We start from the raw sequence: 15,125 nt of genomic DNA, 5'->3' as shown, positions 1-15,125 counted from the left end.
AGCTTCGGAGCCACTGTGATGACACAGCCTAAGGAGCTCAGAATGAACACTGGGGCTGAAACAGTCACAGGCAGAGGCTGGAGGCTCATGTGATCATTGGTGACTTTTTTCATGCTTTAATTGAAAAGTTATTTACCAAATAACCCTGGGTACAAAGGACAAACAATCTGTCAGAGAATAATTCCAAATATATTTTAAAAGAAAGTACGTGGAAAGGAAAAATTACACTGGTGTCCTCTGATGTACAACGAATTGCCTTTTAAGGCTGTTTCTTGTTTAGTTCATCTATTTTTCCAAAACAAAGCAATCTTTGGCCTTATCCCCAACAATATTGCTTTGATTAGAAAGAGAGAAAAAGAATGAGACTAAAATGTGCTCTTTAAAAGCATGTCTTTCTACGTCTGATGTTTAAGAAGAGAGCTGAAAAAAAAAGATGTTGAAAAAAGGGAGACTAAATTTAACCCAGAGATCAGTGTCTGATATTAATTGTTCAGCCCTGCAAAAAGTTTAATTTTTAACACAAGCTCTGGCATTCCAAATAACAGCAAACTATTACAGCTCTCTGTATCACCCCTGATACTAAAAATGAATTTCTTTAATTATGGAGAGAAGCTGGAACTCCTGACACAGGCAGCATGCAAAAGGTACTGCGCTTCTCAAGAATCTGGGGGGCAAATTCAAGGTCATAGACTGTTCTTAAAATGTTTTCATTAGTGAGCACACAATTTGTGCGTCTTGATAAGAATGCTTGATTCATGGAGAAGGGAGGAGAAAAGCAAGCAGGCAGCTCCATTTCCCTCCCCAAAACAAGGCTGCAGGTTCCCGTGAGGGGGAGCCCGAGAGGCCTGGCCTGACCTTTATTCATATACTCGGTGACAATGTAGATGGGCTCCTCAGACACCACCGCATAGAGCTGAACCAGTTTGTCATGCTTCAACTTCTTCATGATCTGTGCCTCTTCAAGAAACGATTCAGGGGACATTGTGCCGGGTTTAAGAGTCTTTATGGCTACTTTTGTGTTTCCATTCCAGGTACCTGCAGACACCCCACAATATCAAGTCAAACCAAAGATCCTCTTTTGATGGAAAAAGAAGTTGTTTAGTGAGTAGCTATTTGCATAAAGTTGGATTTTAACTTAAAAAAAACTTAGCATATTTTTTTTTGTTGAACAAAGACAATCAAATGTAAGGACTCAGTCAAGTATTTTCAACAGGAAAAATGTGTTTAGCTATGGCTATATCATGGTTTATAATTCTTTAAAATGTTTTTGTGATTTTGATATGTATCACTTTCCTCTTCTGGCTCAGCCATGCGATTACAAATTTGTATCAAAAGCTCTGGATGGCTACATCTTTTTTTTTTCCTTCCAGTTTTACTGAGATGTAACTGACATACAGCACTGTACAGGTCTAAGGTGTAAAGCGTAATGATTTGATTTACGTACACCAAGGAGTGATTATCACAATTAAGTTTAGTGAAATCCGTCATCTCAAATAGATACAAAATTAAAGAAATAGAAACAATTTATTTCTTGAGAACTCAGGAGTTATTCTCTAAACAATTTTCATATATAACATACAGCAGCGTTAATTACATTTATCATGTTGTACATTAGATCCCTAGTACTTTCTGGACACTTCTTTATAAGGATGAGAGTCTACGGGTTAGAACAGGACTGGCCATCCAAGAGCCACCCCTTAGGCAGTACAGTGAGCATGGAAGAAATGAGATTAAGTTCTGTTTTCTGGGGTGTGCCATTTAAAAATACATGGCAACACACTGAGGATGTGTGGAGACTACCTCTAGACTTCAGGTTGTCAGCAATGGATGAGCTGCTTGACTGAGTCCTTGAAAAGTTGAGCTAAGTGTGCTGATAAGCATTGGCAAGAAGCTCTCGGTCCACTTGCCAACACTTCAACCAGTAAAGGAAAATTCCTCAAGCCTACTGATGGTCAGCCACAAGAACAATGCCTTCTAGCAGATAGACTGGAAAAATTAAACAGCAGCTAAGAGGGAATAGAGATACCTGAACTTCACATGTTTAAAAAAAAATCTAGGAGGTTCAGAGGCAGGCCTGGTTTTTGATCACCATCATTTACCTCATCTGTAAAGTACAGAAATGGAACTGGATTCTCTCTCCAGTCTCTTTCAGCACCAAAATTTAAAAAAAAAAAGTCTAAATTCTATGTGTATCCATTATTAGTCCTATGACTTTGAATTAAAACTATAAGGGAAACAGAAAAGTCTACTAAGATTATATTGTTTTCTACTTGGAAAAGAGGGCTTGTTTGAATTAACTTTATATTTAATATAACTGATTTTAGAACTAAAAAATTCTATAAAGTGGAGCAACTCTTGTTACCCTGTTAAAAACATGATTCATAAAATCACAGCATGCAACCTACAAAAATATAAATTATCAAAGAATAAGTGGTTCAAAGAAGAGTTCATTCGAATCTTCTAGAGGACTGACCACTAAACATAAATGGGAAATTTGACACTTTGTAAGTGGTCTATGTGAGTGTTTTAGCACCCCCCAAATTTAAATAGAGTGAGATCGTCCTCTCTAATAACAACCTGGTTACTTATACAGCCTTCCATCTGGAACCTGAACTGCCCCAACACGGTGTTTTATGTTCAGTAGGAAACAAAATCCTAATAACATGTGTAATGATTTAAAATTGGTAATTACAAAGTATGAAAGTAAATTTTTGTATAGGGTTTAAATCTTCCTGATTTTATGAGTGACTGCATTGAAATCCTTAGGACCCACAAATACAATTATAAGTTGGGTGGGGATGAGGGAGAGGAAGGCTATATAAATATATTTTACAATATGAGAGTTAAGTTCCAGACAGAGACGGACACAATAATGTGGACTCTGAAAACAATTATAATACTTATTATAATAGCATACACATACTCACATACACGTGTATATCTGAGTGTGTATCTCTCTCTCTCTCCCCCTCTCTCTATAGGTAGTATTTACTAGTTGTCAGGTTCTGTTCTAAGTGCTTTAACTGTATTAAATCTTTTAATGCAGATCACATCTAGATACCTATACCACACACATCAACAGGTACCTACCTATATTGCTTTTAATTGACTCTAAGAAAGTAAGAAGCAGGATTCCGTAAGCACCAACATTACCTTACTGACAGATGTTTCAGGGTGTTACAAAAGCAGTGGGGAGGGCCAGTGCAGTTGGCCTGATCAATGACACGACAACCAAATTACGAGAGAAGTATGTGTGTCTACCGAACACCTGCTATATGCAAGGGACCCTAAACATACTCTCCATGAAATTCTCAAGACAATCCTAAGATGCAGGTATTATTCCAACTTTACAGATGAGGAAACTGAGGTTCAAGGAGATTAAATAAGCCCCTTGCCCATGGTTAATCAGCTAGAAAAGCTTCAAATCCAGGCTATTGAGCAAAAAAAGTCCATGGTCTTCCCCTGTATTAGCCCAGCTATAGAATCTTACCTTCCCACATCTGAGGAAAAGGAAACACCAGAGTCTTATTGTACTGGTTTCCCGTTCTGTGCGTGCCTTAATTAACCACATGAAGTAGGACAGAAGGGTATAATCTGGGTGGCCTGTGCCCGTCTAGCTATCCAGGTTAAGCGACTTGGTCCCAACGGCTGTATATGTTTTTGTTTAAAACTGTTCTTTTAACTGGCTTTGAGATGCAGCCAAAACAAAATGTGCCCTCTGCCTTACCAAGCCACACTTCAGCGAAACACCCCTGACCCAGCTTCTTCTCCAGAAACAAGGAATCACGTGCAACTTCCCAAGCATCTTTAGCCAATCCAGAAGTTTGTGGGGTACAACTCGATGCAATCACAGTTAAGTTAAAACACAAACCATCAGCTTTCTCTACAGGAAAGGGAATTAATAAAGAAAACACAGTCCTTATAATCCATAATCATGCATGCACTAGGAAAGATGGGAGGTGACGTGCCCTTCAGGGTGACACCGAGTTCATTTCACAAACATTTGCAGTTGGAAATGAAGGCATTTGGTGCAGGCTAGAATATTCCTTGTAGCATTTACTGGTTTATGAATTGAGGCTCATATAGTAGTATCATTTGAGCCATTTTCCAATCTTGACCAGAATTCTGAAATCAAAATCAAAATTATTAGTAATTCACATGTTCCTCTTGGCCAAAAAGTCTTTATTTTCACCTTCCATCTTTGATGTTTGGGACTTCCCAAACAAGAAAGCTAGTAATAGAGTAATGGAGTCTCAGCATACCCATCCATACTTCCCCAAACTGCCCATTTCCCAGTCTCTTGATCAACTGCAGGGATTCTCGAGGGATTTCCCAGACATCTTTGGTTTTGACAGATAGATCGGTAAGCCTTGGCATCCCTTTGTGACAGGGAACTACTAGGCGGCAGCAGAGGCCTGCGGCTCTCTCTGGTGGGGCAGGGACAGCAGCAGGAGGGGAAAAGAAAAGCAAACACGTGAAACAACACTTACAGGTGCACAAACCCAGCCAGCACACAGCGTTGCTCAAAACAGTGCTACGTCAGCAGAGAACTATACATGTCTTGGAAGATTAGGCACCACAGGCTGAAACATGTTTGTTGGAGGTAGAATAGAGGACGTTTTATATTTGGATGACTGCATACCCCCAGGTCTAATAGAGTCTGTATGTATATACAGATACAGACCGCTTTGGTTTCTGTGCTCACTGAATAAGAAAAATGTTTTCAGCCCAACGTGCTAATAGCATGGCTTCCGGAACTCTGCAAATACCTCCGCTGATTTCAAAAGGCACATCTGGACCACAGAATGTCAGCACAACTGTCTTTTGCCCCTGTCTAATATCTAGGGTTTGGGGATTCTCTTTGCTATGAATATACTTAAAATTGTAACTTCAGTACAGGATTCTTGTACAGAACATTAGACTGTTATAAACTAGTAAGGCTGAAAATTATACCTGGCAAGGGAAAAAAGAGGTCATATTTCTCTAGTGATTTCCTTGGCAGTTTGAACTGACTCTATTCTACCAGTCAGAAACTCTTGCTTTTTTGATTATTTTCCCTTAAAAAAATCTTTATAACAGTCTCCGATGTATAATTTAGGAGTCTGGTTTGAAACGAGAAAGAATGGAAACTAAAATTTGCAGAAACTCAAGGATGCGAGAGAACTCTATTTCCTATGAAAAAGAGGAAGGAAAAAAGTCGTTATCACTAATAGGTTATTTGGAAGATTTTTTTTCCTTTTTGTCTCTCTCTCTTTAAAGAAAAAGCCTTTTAGAACCTAGCAGTGGTAAGGGAAAATTGTCTAAATGCCCAGTTAAACATCAGTCAGGTGAGAAAGGTGACAATGGATAAGGAATCAGGGCAGTAACAAAAGCTGCAGAGTGCCTGGCTTGAGGCGGACAGAGCCTCACCAGCCATACCCCACCAGAGACCCCTCAAATCCAGGGAAATAAAATGTAGTGTTGCGGCCTTTTCTCCAGGAACCAGCTGCAAGTGCCTTTTTATTCCTTTCTTTTTTGATAGAATCAGGTTCGGAGACATTAAGGCAGGAAATTATTTATGTGTCAATATTTCAAAGGCGTTTTATTGTGTGAGGGAGAGAAAGAGGGAAGAGGAAAAGCCAATATAAAAACAAATCTGTCTCAAGATGGATTTTTTTTGAAATTAAAAAATGTCTATTGCTTTTCATATCCCTTCTCTCCTTCCAGCTTTATGATGTTATTAAGGTGCCCTTTCCAACACAATATTTTCAAATGATCCAAACCCTGGGGATCCAGCTGATGTTTGGCTGTAATGAAATATATTTAGGCATTTGAAAAATCCTTACAACATGCAGGCATTCTGAGTATACCACTTAAGCGCAGGGAGATATTCTGCTCCATTTCTCCCAAGTATTTCATTAGAATCCACATAGACAAAAGATACCCCCTGCCCTAATCAACAAGTACTTCAAGTGTTATTAATGTTTTCATCTGTTCATTACTGCCCAGGATCAACAGATAGACATTTATTGCCATTTTCAAAAAAATGCTTTTTTTTGGTGCTAAAAAATTATACACACATATTGTTAAATGAATGAGCATAGAGCAATAGTTGAAGTCAAGCCATGTACTATTTTGGAGTCTCGTCATTGTCCTGAAGAATAATATAAAATGTATATATGGATCACACAAAAAACTATTGGGTTTAACGGGCCATAGATCTCTATCTGTACATGCATATCCCTATCTATTGGTGTGTACATATTGATATAGTGGGACTGACTTGCTAATCTAGGAAAGAAAGCAATCATCCTAACAACTGCACATAAAACCACCTTCTTTAATAAAATGTACAAATCACACACCTAAATACCTAATAATTGTATGTTTCTAGGAACAACAGACTAGTGGTGATGTCTTGGTGTTAGGACAGAGACTGATCTACTGTTTAAAAGTTTAATTTAATACAACAGCTGTAACAGATTTAGGAGCTGTGGATCATATATGTCTAAGTCTAGTTAGGAAATGGAAGTATTGGTGGGGAAGTAGAACATGATAAATAGATTGCGAAAGTCATCTAGTCATGACAATGAAATGCATGTGCGGCCATTCCCACTACAGCGCTGAGTGTAAAGTAATGGTAGAAACACAGCACACCCTCTAGGAGGCCCCGTGGAAGTGCTCCCCTGGAGACCACACCCTCTTCCTTTCACAGCTCCTGAATTATATTCTGCAGGGGAACAGGAAGAGATAACTTCCAAGGATTTCAAGATGAAGACAAAAAAACAAACAGCTTTTAAAATTTAACCTGTTGCTTTCTACTTGGGGAACTTGAATGGTATAATCTTTTGACAAACATTTGGAACTAATAATAACTATGGAGGAAAAAACAGTGATAGAACCTATTTGGCCAAGCCCCACCTTGAACGGCTAGCAAAGAAAAGTATTTTCCTAGTGCCTTTGTATATATTCGTTGTACCTCTTTCCCCTTTCCCGCTCTGGGCCCACCCCTACCCTCCAGCATCCAAATGGTTAGCAGTCAGTTAGAATTCAGGTTACCTGAGTAATGTTGTACAAGCTGCTGAAGTGTTTCAAACTGGGCCCGGGTGGTAATATAGTATCCACCGTTGTCAAGTTTGCGAATTTTATAATGTTTGACATGGTCTCCTTTCATATCATCCCAGTCACGAATAGAAAGTGAATAGGCACCTGGGAAATGTGCAAAGCATTAGCAGCTCCAATCATTTTGAGTACCAATTTGTTTTTTGGGTCTCATTTACTTGAGTATTCTGATTAATAATTATCAAGAGGAGACAGACAGACACACACACACACACACACACACACACACACACACACTTCCACTCAGTAACATAGGAAGAAAACACCCTTTTCCTGCAAATGTCAGAAGATATTAGCAATAAAATGATTCTACCCTTGAGAATGAAAGCTCTCTGGATTTTTCCCTGTGATACTCTATTCAGTACACTTGTGCTGGTGAACATGGCATAGACCCAACTCCCCCCGGGCAAGATGAAGGGAAGCACAGATGTTCACGGCTGAGATCGCTGCCCTAGTCTCCGTTACCCACAGGGCATCACAGAGGCAGGGGTGGCGTGTACTGAAGAAATCTAAGGACTGTTTCTCTAGAACTGAGCTTCCAATTCTTGCTTCAGAACACTTTTCACAGTAGCAGATAACTAGTGTCTGGTATATGAAGCTAGAAGGCCACTGCTTTTTCTTTGGCCCAGCTCGTCTATTGGGTTCTAATGAGTTGTTACATAATGAGAAGGCCAGCAGATGGAGGAAAAGAAGTCCTCAGTTGTGGAAAAAACAAAAGAAATGCAAAAAACAACCTGTGTGATTGGTGCCTGAGGAACTAAGAGTTTCAGAAAATCCTACTTCTAAAGGACTTCTGAAGATCCTATGATCTTGCATGCGTGGAGGAGAGAAGCGGTCCCAGCCCCTGTTTCCAGGGGGAAGGTCTTGGTTTTGAGCCTCTGTAGTCCTTTTGGAACTGTCTGCAGTTCTAGAGCCTGGAGGGGAAACTGAATATAGGACTCTGCTCACAAGACAGGGAGGATATGTGCCATTTAAACACCCTTGTACGTTAGAGATAAGCCTTTCATCCCCTCTGACTAATCCACAGATTTGAATGACAAGCCAAGTTCTTCAACTCGTTATCTTACCTTTGGTGGTTTCACTCTCACGGATAAGAAAGGTACCTCTTGGGTTTCCAAAGGACAAAAGCTGTCGCTCAGCATCTTTTCGGCCAAGTTTTCCAAAGTACCACCTTGAAATGAGATCAAGGGAAGGAAATGTTTTTGACGTTCATTTGCAAAAATGCAACAGCATCAGCTCCTCTGCCCGTGAATCCTCCTCACGTCCGACTCCATCCTTAGCCTCACCCTGTGTTGTTTTCCCTAGCCTCATCTAATTCCCTTTCAATCTATTCCTGATTCCATCCCTAATCCATCTCCTTCACTCCTGAAAAACGATCAGATTTGAATTGCAGGTTATTTTTCTTCCCTCCAGAGATGACAGGAACTGGTGGGTTTGTGTTAAAAGTGCCACCCACATGCACAAAAAGAGAAACCCAAGACCCTGTTTTGAAATGGCAACTGCAGGAGACCTTTCCCACGCACCTCTACAAGACCCTGGATTTCTGAGCATAATTACAACCCTTGGGAAATAACAAAACACAGTCATAGTGTCTATAAAGATCATTAATCAAGCATTGAAAAAATGTCAGTCAGAATGGACAAAGAACAAAGACACGGTATTTTCAGTAACTTCCTACCTACAGCAACTCTGAAGGAAAATGGTCAAGGCTACCCCTAATTTGAGATGACTGCTGTCCCTGGATGCCTGTTTCTCTTTTCTTCCTGTCCAGCAGGGGTGAGGACTTGGATGGATAAAAGGCATCTGCTGCATGGCGGGGCTGTGACCTGCCGCACGTGAGCTCTAGCACAGCTGCAGGGCCAGGTTACTGCGTACGGTCAACCAGCGTAAACACTTAAAAACACTCAGTGTCACAAACGTGTTCATACTCTCCCTGTAATGACACTCCCGTGCCACTTTAGGAGGTATCACATCACAACACCTGCCGACCTTCCTTATTCATCTTCACCTCCCCCTGCACCCTCCAGCCCTAAGCACTGCCTGGCACTTGGGTAACGTTTCTGCACCAGGTGCTGAGTGAGCAGCAGGTGCTCCAAGAGCCCTAGGGAGAACTTGGTGGCATTCCATCGGAATCTGTGCACAGGAACAATTTTTAGAATATTTGACTGTGAAAGGATCCAGTTTCTAAAACGAAATTTCAATTCATTATACTTGTGCATAGCTATTATATGTTCACTATCAAATTCTTTTGTGAATGAAAGAGCTTCCCTGAAGATAAGAAAAGACACGCTGCATGCCAGCTCCTCAGTGACTTTTAAAGGCACAAGATTGCAACAATCCTAACCTAGTGCTAGGTGGTATAAAGGGAATTACACCAATTATTTGTGAGAAATGACTTTCTGGGTTTGTATCAATAACCCAATTAAAATGCAGTGTAAATAGGAAGAGTGATGAAAAGAGAACCACTGGAACAGTGGCGTGTACTAAAAGAATCGTATTTTAAGATAATGGTAATTAATTGCATATGTAAAACCAAAGGTATTATTTTTAAAATGCTATTTTATTCTTTAAAAACAAAGTACTTAAAAAACCTGACCATTATAAATGTAACTTAAATATACTGTGGGTAGGATCCCAGTTAAGTCAAAGTAATGCTGCATTTTGGTGGTACCTTTTATTCTGAAAGAACACAAAGATGTTTGCAAATCTGCCCTAAAAAAAAGATTCCATACGGATTCCTTTATTCACCGATGATGAAACACTCACTGAGGGAAAAAAGGAGCTCAGAACCGCTGAGTATTTGAGAGTGGGAAACAAAACAGATCTTCTTAGAGGAAAAACAGAGGAATTAAAGACGAGAGAGGAATCCCACTGGGGATCTGGCTGGGGTGTGGAGTCTAATCCTTCCTGCAGTGCTTAAACAAACCAGGGCATATTAAATATCAGAGCCAAAGCTTGGGCTGCGTGGCTGACTTTTCTCAGCTACCTTTCTGGTAAGTCAGGCCTGCCCCACCGAGCAGGAGAGGCAGGTCCCCAAGGTGTCAGGGGGAAGGCCTGGGTCTCATGTTTGGGAGATCCTGTCCCACCTCTTTTCCCCTCGGTTCAGAGGTTAGGGCCGCTACAGGAGCCATTCTGACAGTTCTCCACTTTGGAAGTGCCTGTGAATCCCCACAGGTCAGGAGGAGGAACCATGGCTGTCCCCTCTAGAATTCCCTCAGCCTATCGACCACCTGCCGAAATTGCCATCAGTGAAATCCTTGGGCTGTTAGTCACGATCTACTATGAAAGAAACCACCCGAGACCTCACATCAAAGGAAAGGACCATTTGACATGCATCACCACGGGATTTCCCGAGTGGTAGGATACACTGCATGTGAGTTACTCCTACCTGCGGTGTGGACAGTATGTCTTTTCAGCACCCCTCTAACATTTCTGATTACATCGAGGAGAAAAAGCTCAAATTGATCTTTAACAATTACTTACACCCTCCCCTTTCTCTCTCTCTCTCCATCCCCCCCTTCTTCCCACCCCTCTCCTCTTTTCTTCAGCAGACTGCAGGCTTAAATCCTTGGGTTGGCAATAATACATGCTCTAGCTAGAATTTCATCACTTTCTTATGGTTATTTCTATCTATGGCAAGTAATATTGGGTTTTCATTTAAGGTACTAATATAAAGTTTCTTCTCAAAATAAATGTTTGTTTAAAAGTGAGCAGGCTTTAAGAAAACCATTAAGTTAATAAGGGTACAAGTATTATCCAGATGTGGCAAAAACCATGGCATAGAGCCTGGGAGACAAGCACTGCCACATCCTCTCACCCCTTAATCGCTCTAGTGAACTACTTCTCCCACTTACACAATGTTAATGGCACTGATTCAGGGCAACTAACTTTAAAAGCAAGTAGTTAACTGAAAACAACAAAACATACTCTTCTGCCTGGATGGAGTCAACTGGAGCCACATAATTGCTGGGAATGTAACCAGTCTCTCCAGTTGTCAAGGAGCGTGCTTCCCACCAATCTCCTTCCCTGCAGGGAAAAAAGAGAAACGTAAGTGAGTATGTCGACCATTTCAATGTTTTGCAGTCACAGACTCTGTGTTGTAAGAGCACAGGACTATCTCCTAGTCATTCTACTACTAGATTTCTCCAAACTCCGACACAGCCTTCTGTGAGGGTCAAATGGTTACAATCTGTGTCAGCGCAGAGAGGAAGCCAGCTTTGTCTCTCATCTCTTGCCTTATTTATGAATTCAGAATGTAGGACCCTGGCCATGAGGGGGCTCTGGTGGGGGAGAGGGCGTTTTGCTTGTTAAGTGTCTCCAACTTACATAGAGAGGAAGGGAAGGGAAGGGAAGGGAACTCCGCCCCCCCGCCGCCCCCCCTTCCCCCCCTATTTAAGAAAAACATTGTAACAACAACAAAACTGTAATTATGTGAGGTGACCTATGTGTTAACTAATCTTCTTGTAGTAAACATTTCACAATATACGTTTCAATCCATCACATTGTACACCTTAAACTTATACAATGTCATATTTCCAATTATATATCCATAAAGCTGGAAAAAAAAAAAAAAGCATGCACTGCTAATCTGGCTAACAGTCTCTATTTCATCCCCTGTCCCGAGGCGACCAACATCCTGGTACCTCTGGAGAGATGCAAGCCGCTGGCTTTAGCATTATTTTGTCAGACATTAAATGATTCAAAAGAAAGAAGGAAAGAAAAAAAAGGGAGGGAGGGAGGCAGAGAGAGAGAGAGAGACAGGCAGACAGAAAGATGGACAGCAGACAGACATTATAGTTGCATATCACCTGAGAAAGGAAGCCTGTTGGGAGGACCGTTAAGAGATGAATACCTGCCTTGTTTGCTCTCAAGAAAATGGGTAGAAGAATAAAGCGTACAGCAGGTTACGCCTTGCTCAGACACTTTCTCCCTGAGGTTATTTCATCAAGTATTGACAGCACTGCTCTGAGTCTGAAGGGTAGGAGAGGAAGGGTGGGTGTAGCTGTGTGCGTGCAAGTGCAGGCAGAGAACGAAAACTCGCTAAGAGGATGAGAGTCTCAGTCCCACCACTTTGTGTAGCCCAGCGTTCCAGCAACAGCATGGGCTCATCTGTGGGGCTCTCAGCGCTGCAGGCAGAAGGATGTGAAAGGGGGGTGAGAATACCACTCTCAGCTTGCAACAGATGAATACATTAAACGGCTAGAGTTCATTTGCTCAGACTTGCATAGCTGCATGTGACAGAGAGCAGGGGAGGAGTGCGTGCCTCTTCCCATCAGCAACGGTTAGCATGTATGTGGGGCTGTAGCTCTGACGCCGACAGTGCTGCAGAGCCCTCCACTGGCCTGCGGTCAGGAGCGCAAGGGGGAAGGGAGGGTGCACTGCCCCTGAGTAGATGGAGACCTCCTAGACTTCTGATCACCAGAAGCCCAGCACCTTCTCTCCTTCCTTTTTTGGTCCTTGAAGGCAACAAGAGAAATCCCAAGCTGTTTTGTTGTTGTGTTTTTTTTTTTAAATCACTTTTTTGCTGGGCTGTGTGTCAAAGCCCTCAGACAGGGAAGACAAATGTTGGCTTTTGGCCCTGGTCAAGATCCTCCCCAGACTGATGCAATTAGGTAGAGGATAACCAGCCTCCATATTAAATGCAAGCCTTACTCCAATGACCCATCCTCTAAAGACTGACTCTGAGCGAGGTGACGATGAGCAATGACTCCATATAGGATTTAACACAGCGATAGACAAATGCGGACGAGCCCACATGTGCTACAGGTGCAGTTGCGGGAAAGCGTCAGGTGGCACGAGTAGCACAGAATAGCTCACAAGGAGACAGGGTGCTGGCAAAGGCTTTAAAACACTTTTGTTTCAGTTGGTTTTTCAGTCTTTCTTTTGTTACCCTATTAAATTTAAACAAATCAATCAAAAGAGGGAGATGATTTTCCCCAGAAAGTCTTTTATTAATAACCTTAAATTTAGTTTATGTCCAGATTTTTATTATGAAATAATTTATACGTACCAAAGACCGTATGTACAGATGAACACCTGTGAACCCACCCCCCAACTTAAGAACTAGATCCATCCAGCTGTGTGGAATCTACCCTGTGTTGCTCCCCTATCTTGACCCTCTGCCTTTTAGGTTCAAATCATGAAATTAAAAATGCTAACATTTAAACAGTTTGTATTGGGTTCATTTCTACATCCTCCAAAAGAAATACATGCCGTTATAAGTATATTATCTAAGAACATATGTGGAAGTTTGCTTTTTTCTTTAAACACTGCATGCATTTAAGGAAATTGCTTTCGAGCCATTATCTTCATTTTAATGTGGTGACATTTTTACTGCTCTGAAATTCCACTAGATGGAGATATTTCATCATAAAAAATAACCATACCGATCACCTCCAGCCTTTCTTTTCTTTTTTCTTTTCTTTTCTTTTCTCTCTTCCTCCCTCCCCCCCCCCCTCCCTCCCCCCCCCCCCCTCTCTCTCTCTCTCTCTCTCTCACACACACACACACACACACACCCCTGGGAAATCTCCCAAACAGTGAGGAAAATATTAAGTACTTGCAGCAGAGGCTTATTTTTTTTTTACTGCAAGATAACCTTCACTGAGTTAGTTCTAATTGATTTAAATTTTAAAAAAAAAGTCACCTATCAATTTTGGGGTACATGGAAATGTTGTCTGGGGCAGGAAGCCAATGCACTTTGTTGCAGGTTGTGACAGCCCAGTCTTATTCAGGTGACGTGGTATTAATCAAGTTATTTTCATTTCAAATCCAGCATTAACTATCTCATTTTGGTCTTGCCACCTAAATAGTTTAGCACAGATTAGAATCCAACTATCAGACTGTTCGAAAGTCCTGTATCAGGAATTCATGATTTTCTCTTAAGTGACTCCATTAATCTCACAAGGGTTTTCAGTTACTCATGAGAAACTGAGAAAGATAAAATCCTTTTCTCTTTTTTGAGGCCATCCAGGGTCACTTTCTCCATCAAAGGAGCTATGGGGTGACAAGGACACAATGTATTATGTAGTAAAACTCACATGTTGTGTCCAGACAGGCTGGTACAGACTCAAGACATCAAAAAAGCCTTTTAAGCAAATGAATAAATCATTTGTTTAATACACTAGGAGCCCAATTCACCTACAAATAAATAATATACTCTATACAATTTATTCACCTTGATTTAGGAAAACAGGATCTTTACTGTGCTACTTTTTCTTTCTTTACTTGAGTTACTAGGAGTAATTAGTATTATTAAAGCTGCGTTCCTTGAAACAGTTCTTACAGTCCAGTTATTTCATTAATTCAGAGTTGGTGAGGTTTTTCTTCAACTGCTATCTTGCTCTGATTCGAATATATGATTTAAGCCCTGCCTCTGGTTTAGAAGAGCGTTTAAGTTTCCGTAACTGCTTCCCCTGTGGTTCTAATGTAAACACTTAGTAAAAGAGCCTCTTCCCAATCCCCAGAGTTGCTCAGAGATGGCTTGTGGTCCCAGGAGCTGGGAGTCTGGAGCCCTGATGGAGCCAGGAAGTGACATTTGCAAACAGAAGTCAGCCTTGATCTATGGAGCTGTGGAGCGTTATTATAAGTGCTGGATTCTTTCTCAATTTTGTCACTGCCCATCTTACTCTCATAGGGCATATCCATAACAATTCTGTCAAATGTTTAGATGGGCTCTAAACCAGATTTCTTCTTATCACAATGAAAAGAACTTTAAAGGAGTCACTACCCTAGGCAGGGAGCACTACTCCATGCTGTGTAAAATGTCTACTACATTTTAGAGTTGCTGTTTCTAGGTGGTACATCGCTAGTCATGAAATGTGAAAACAGGGAATAAAACAGATGAATTCACATATTCAAAATGGGTCAAGTTTAATAATGTCCAAATTCCCTACACTGAGCCCCTACACCAGGTCCATGAAGGACCTCCCATCCCCACGGTGGGGAGCAGTGCTGTCGGCTCCGGACACGGGCACACGTACATTACCACGTGGTTTATGCTGCACTGTGAAACACAAAAGCCA

General features: G+C 41.2%; 1 protein-coding gene across 5 annotated transcripts in view; it reads right to left on the bottom strand.

Annotated features, from left to right (window-relative positions):
• FYN (FYN proto-oncogene, Src family tyrosine kinase) overlaps positions 1 to 15,125 on the bottom strand; it is a 209,973-nt gene that overhangs the window by 32,391 nt on the left and 162,457 nt on the right. For 3 of the 5 annotated variants that reach the window (XM_027088377.1, XM_027088384.1, XM_027088389.1), the window contains 5 exons: positions 11,029 to 11,127; positions 8,169 to 8,272; positions 7,039 to 7,188; positions 4,263 to 4,427; positions 856 to 1,035 (listed from right to left, as the gene is read on the bottom strand). In XM_027088377.1, coding sequence (XP_026944178.1) covers positions 856 to 1,035; positions 4,263 to 4,427; positions 7,039 to 7,188; positions 8,169 to 8,272; positions 11,029 to 11,127 — 698 coding nt within the window. Of the gene's footprint in view, positions 1 to 855; positions 1,036 to 3,727; positions 3,884 to 4,262; positions 4,428 to 7,038; positions 7,189 to 8,168; positions 8,273 to 11,028; positions 11,128 to 15,125 lie in introns of all 5 variants that reach the window. The other 2 variants (XM_027088390.1, XM_027088395.1) reach the window with 2 other exon arrangements.

This window comes from Aethalodelphis obliquidens, unplaced genomic scaffold (genome assembly GCF_003676395.1).
Source record: "Aethalodelphis obliquidens isolate GAN/ISIS:26980383/991018 unplaced genomic scaffold, ASM367639v1 scaffold3, whole genome shotgun sequence".
NCBI classification, from domain to species: domain Eukaryota; kingdom Metazoa; phylum Chordata; class Mammalia; order Artiodactyla; family Delphinidae; genus Aethalodelphis; species Aethalodelphis obliquidens.
This window is presented reverse-complemented; position numbering and strand designations above follow the sequence as displayed.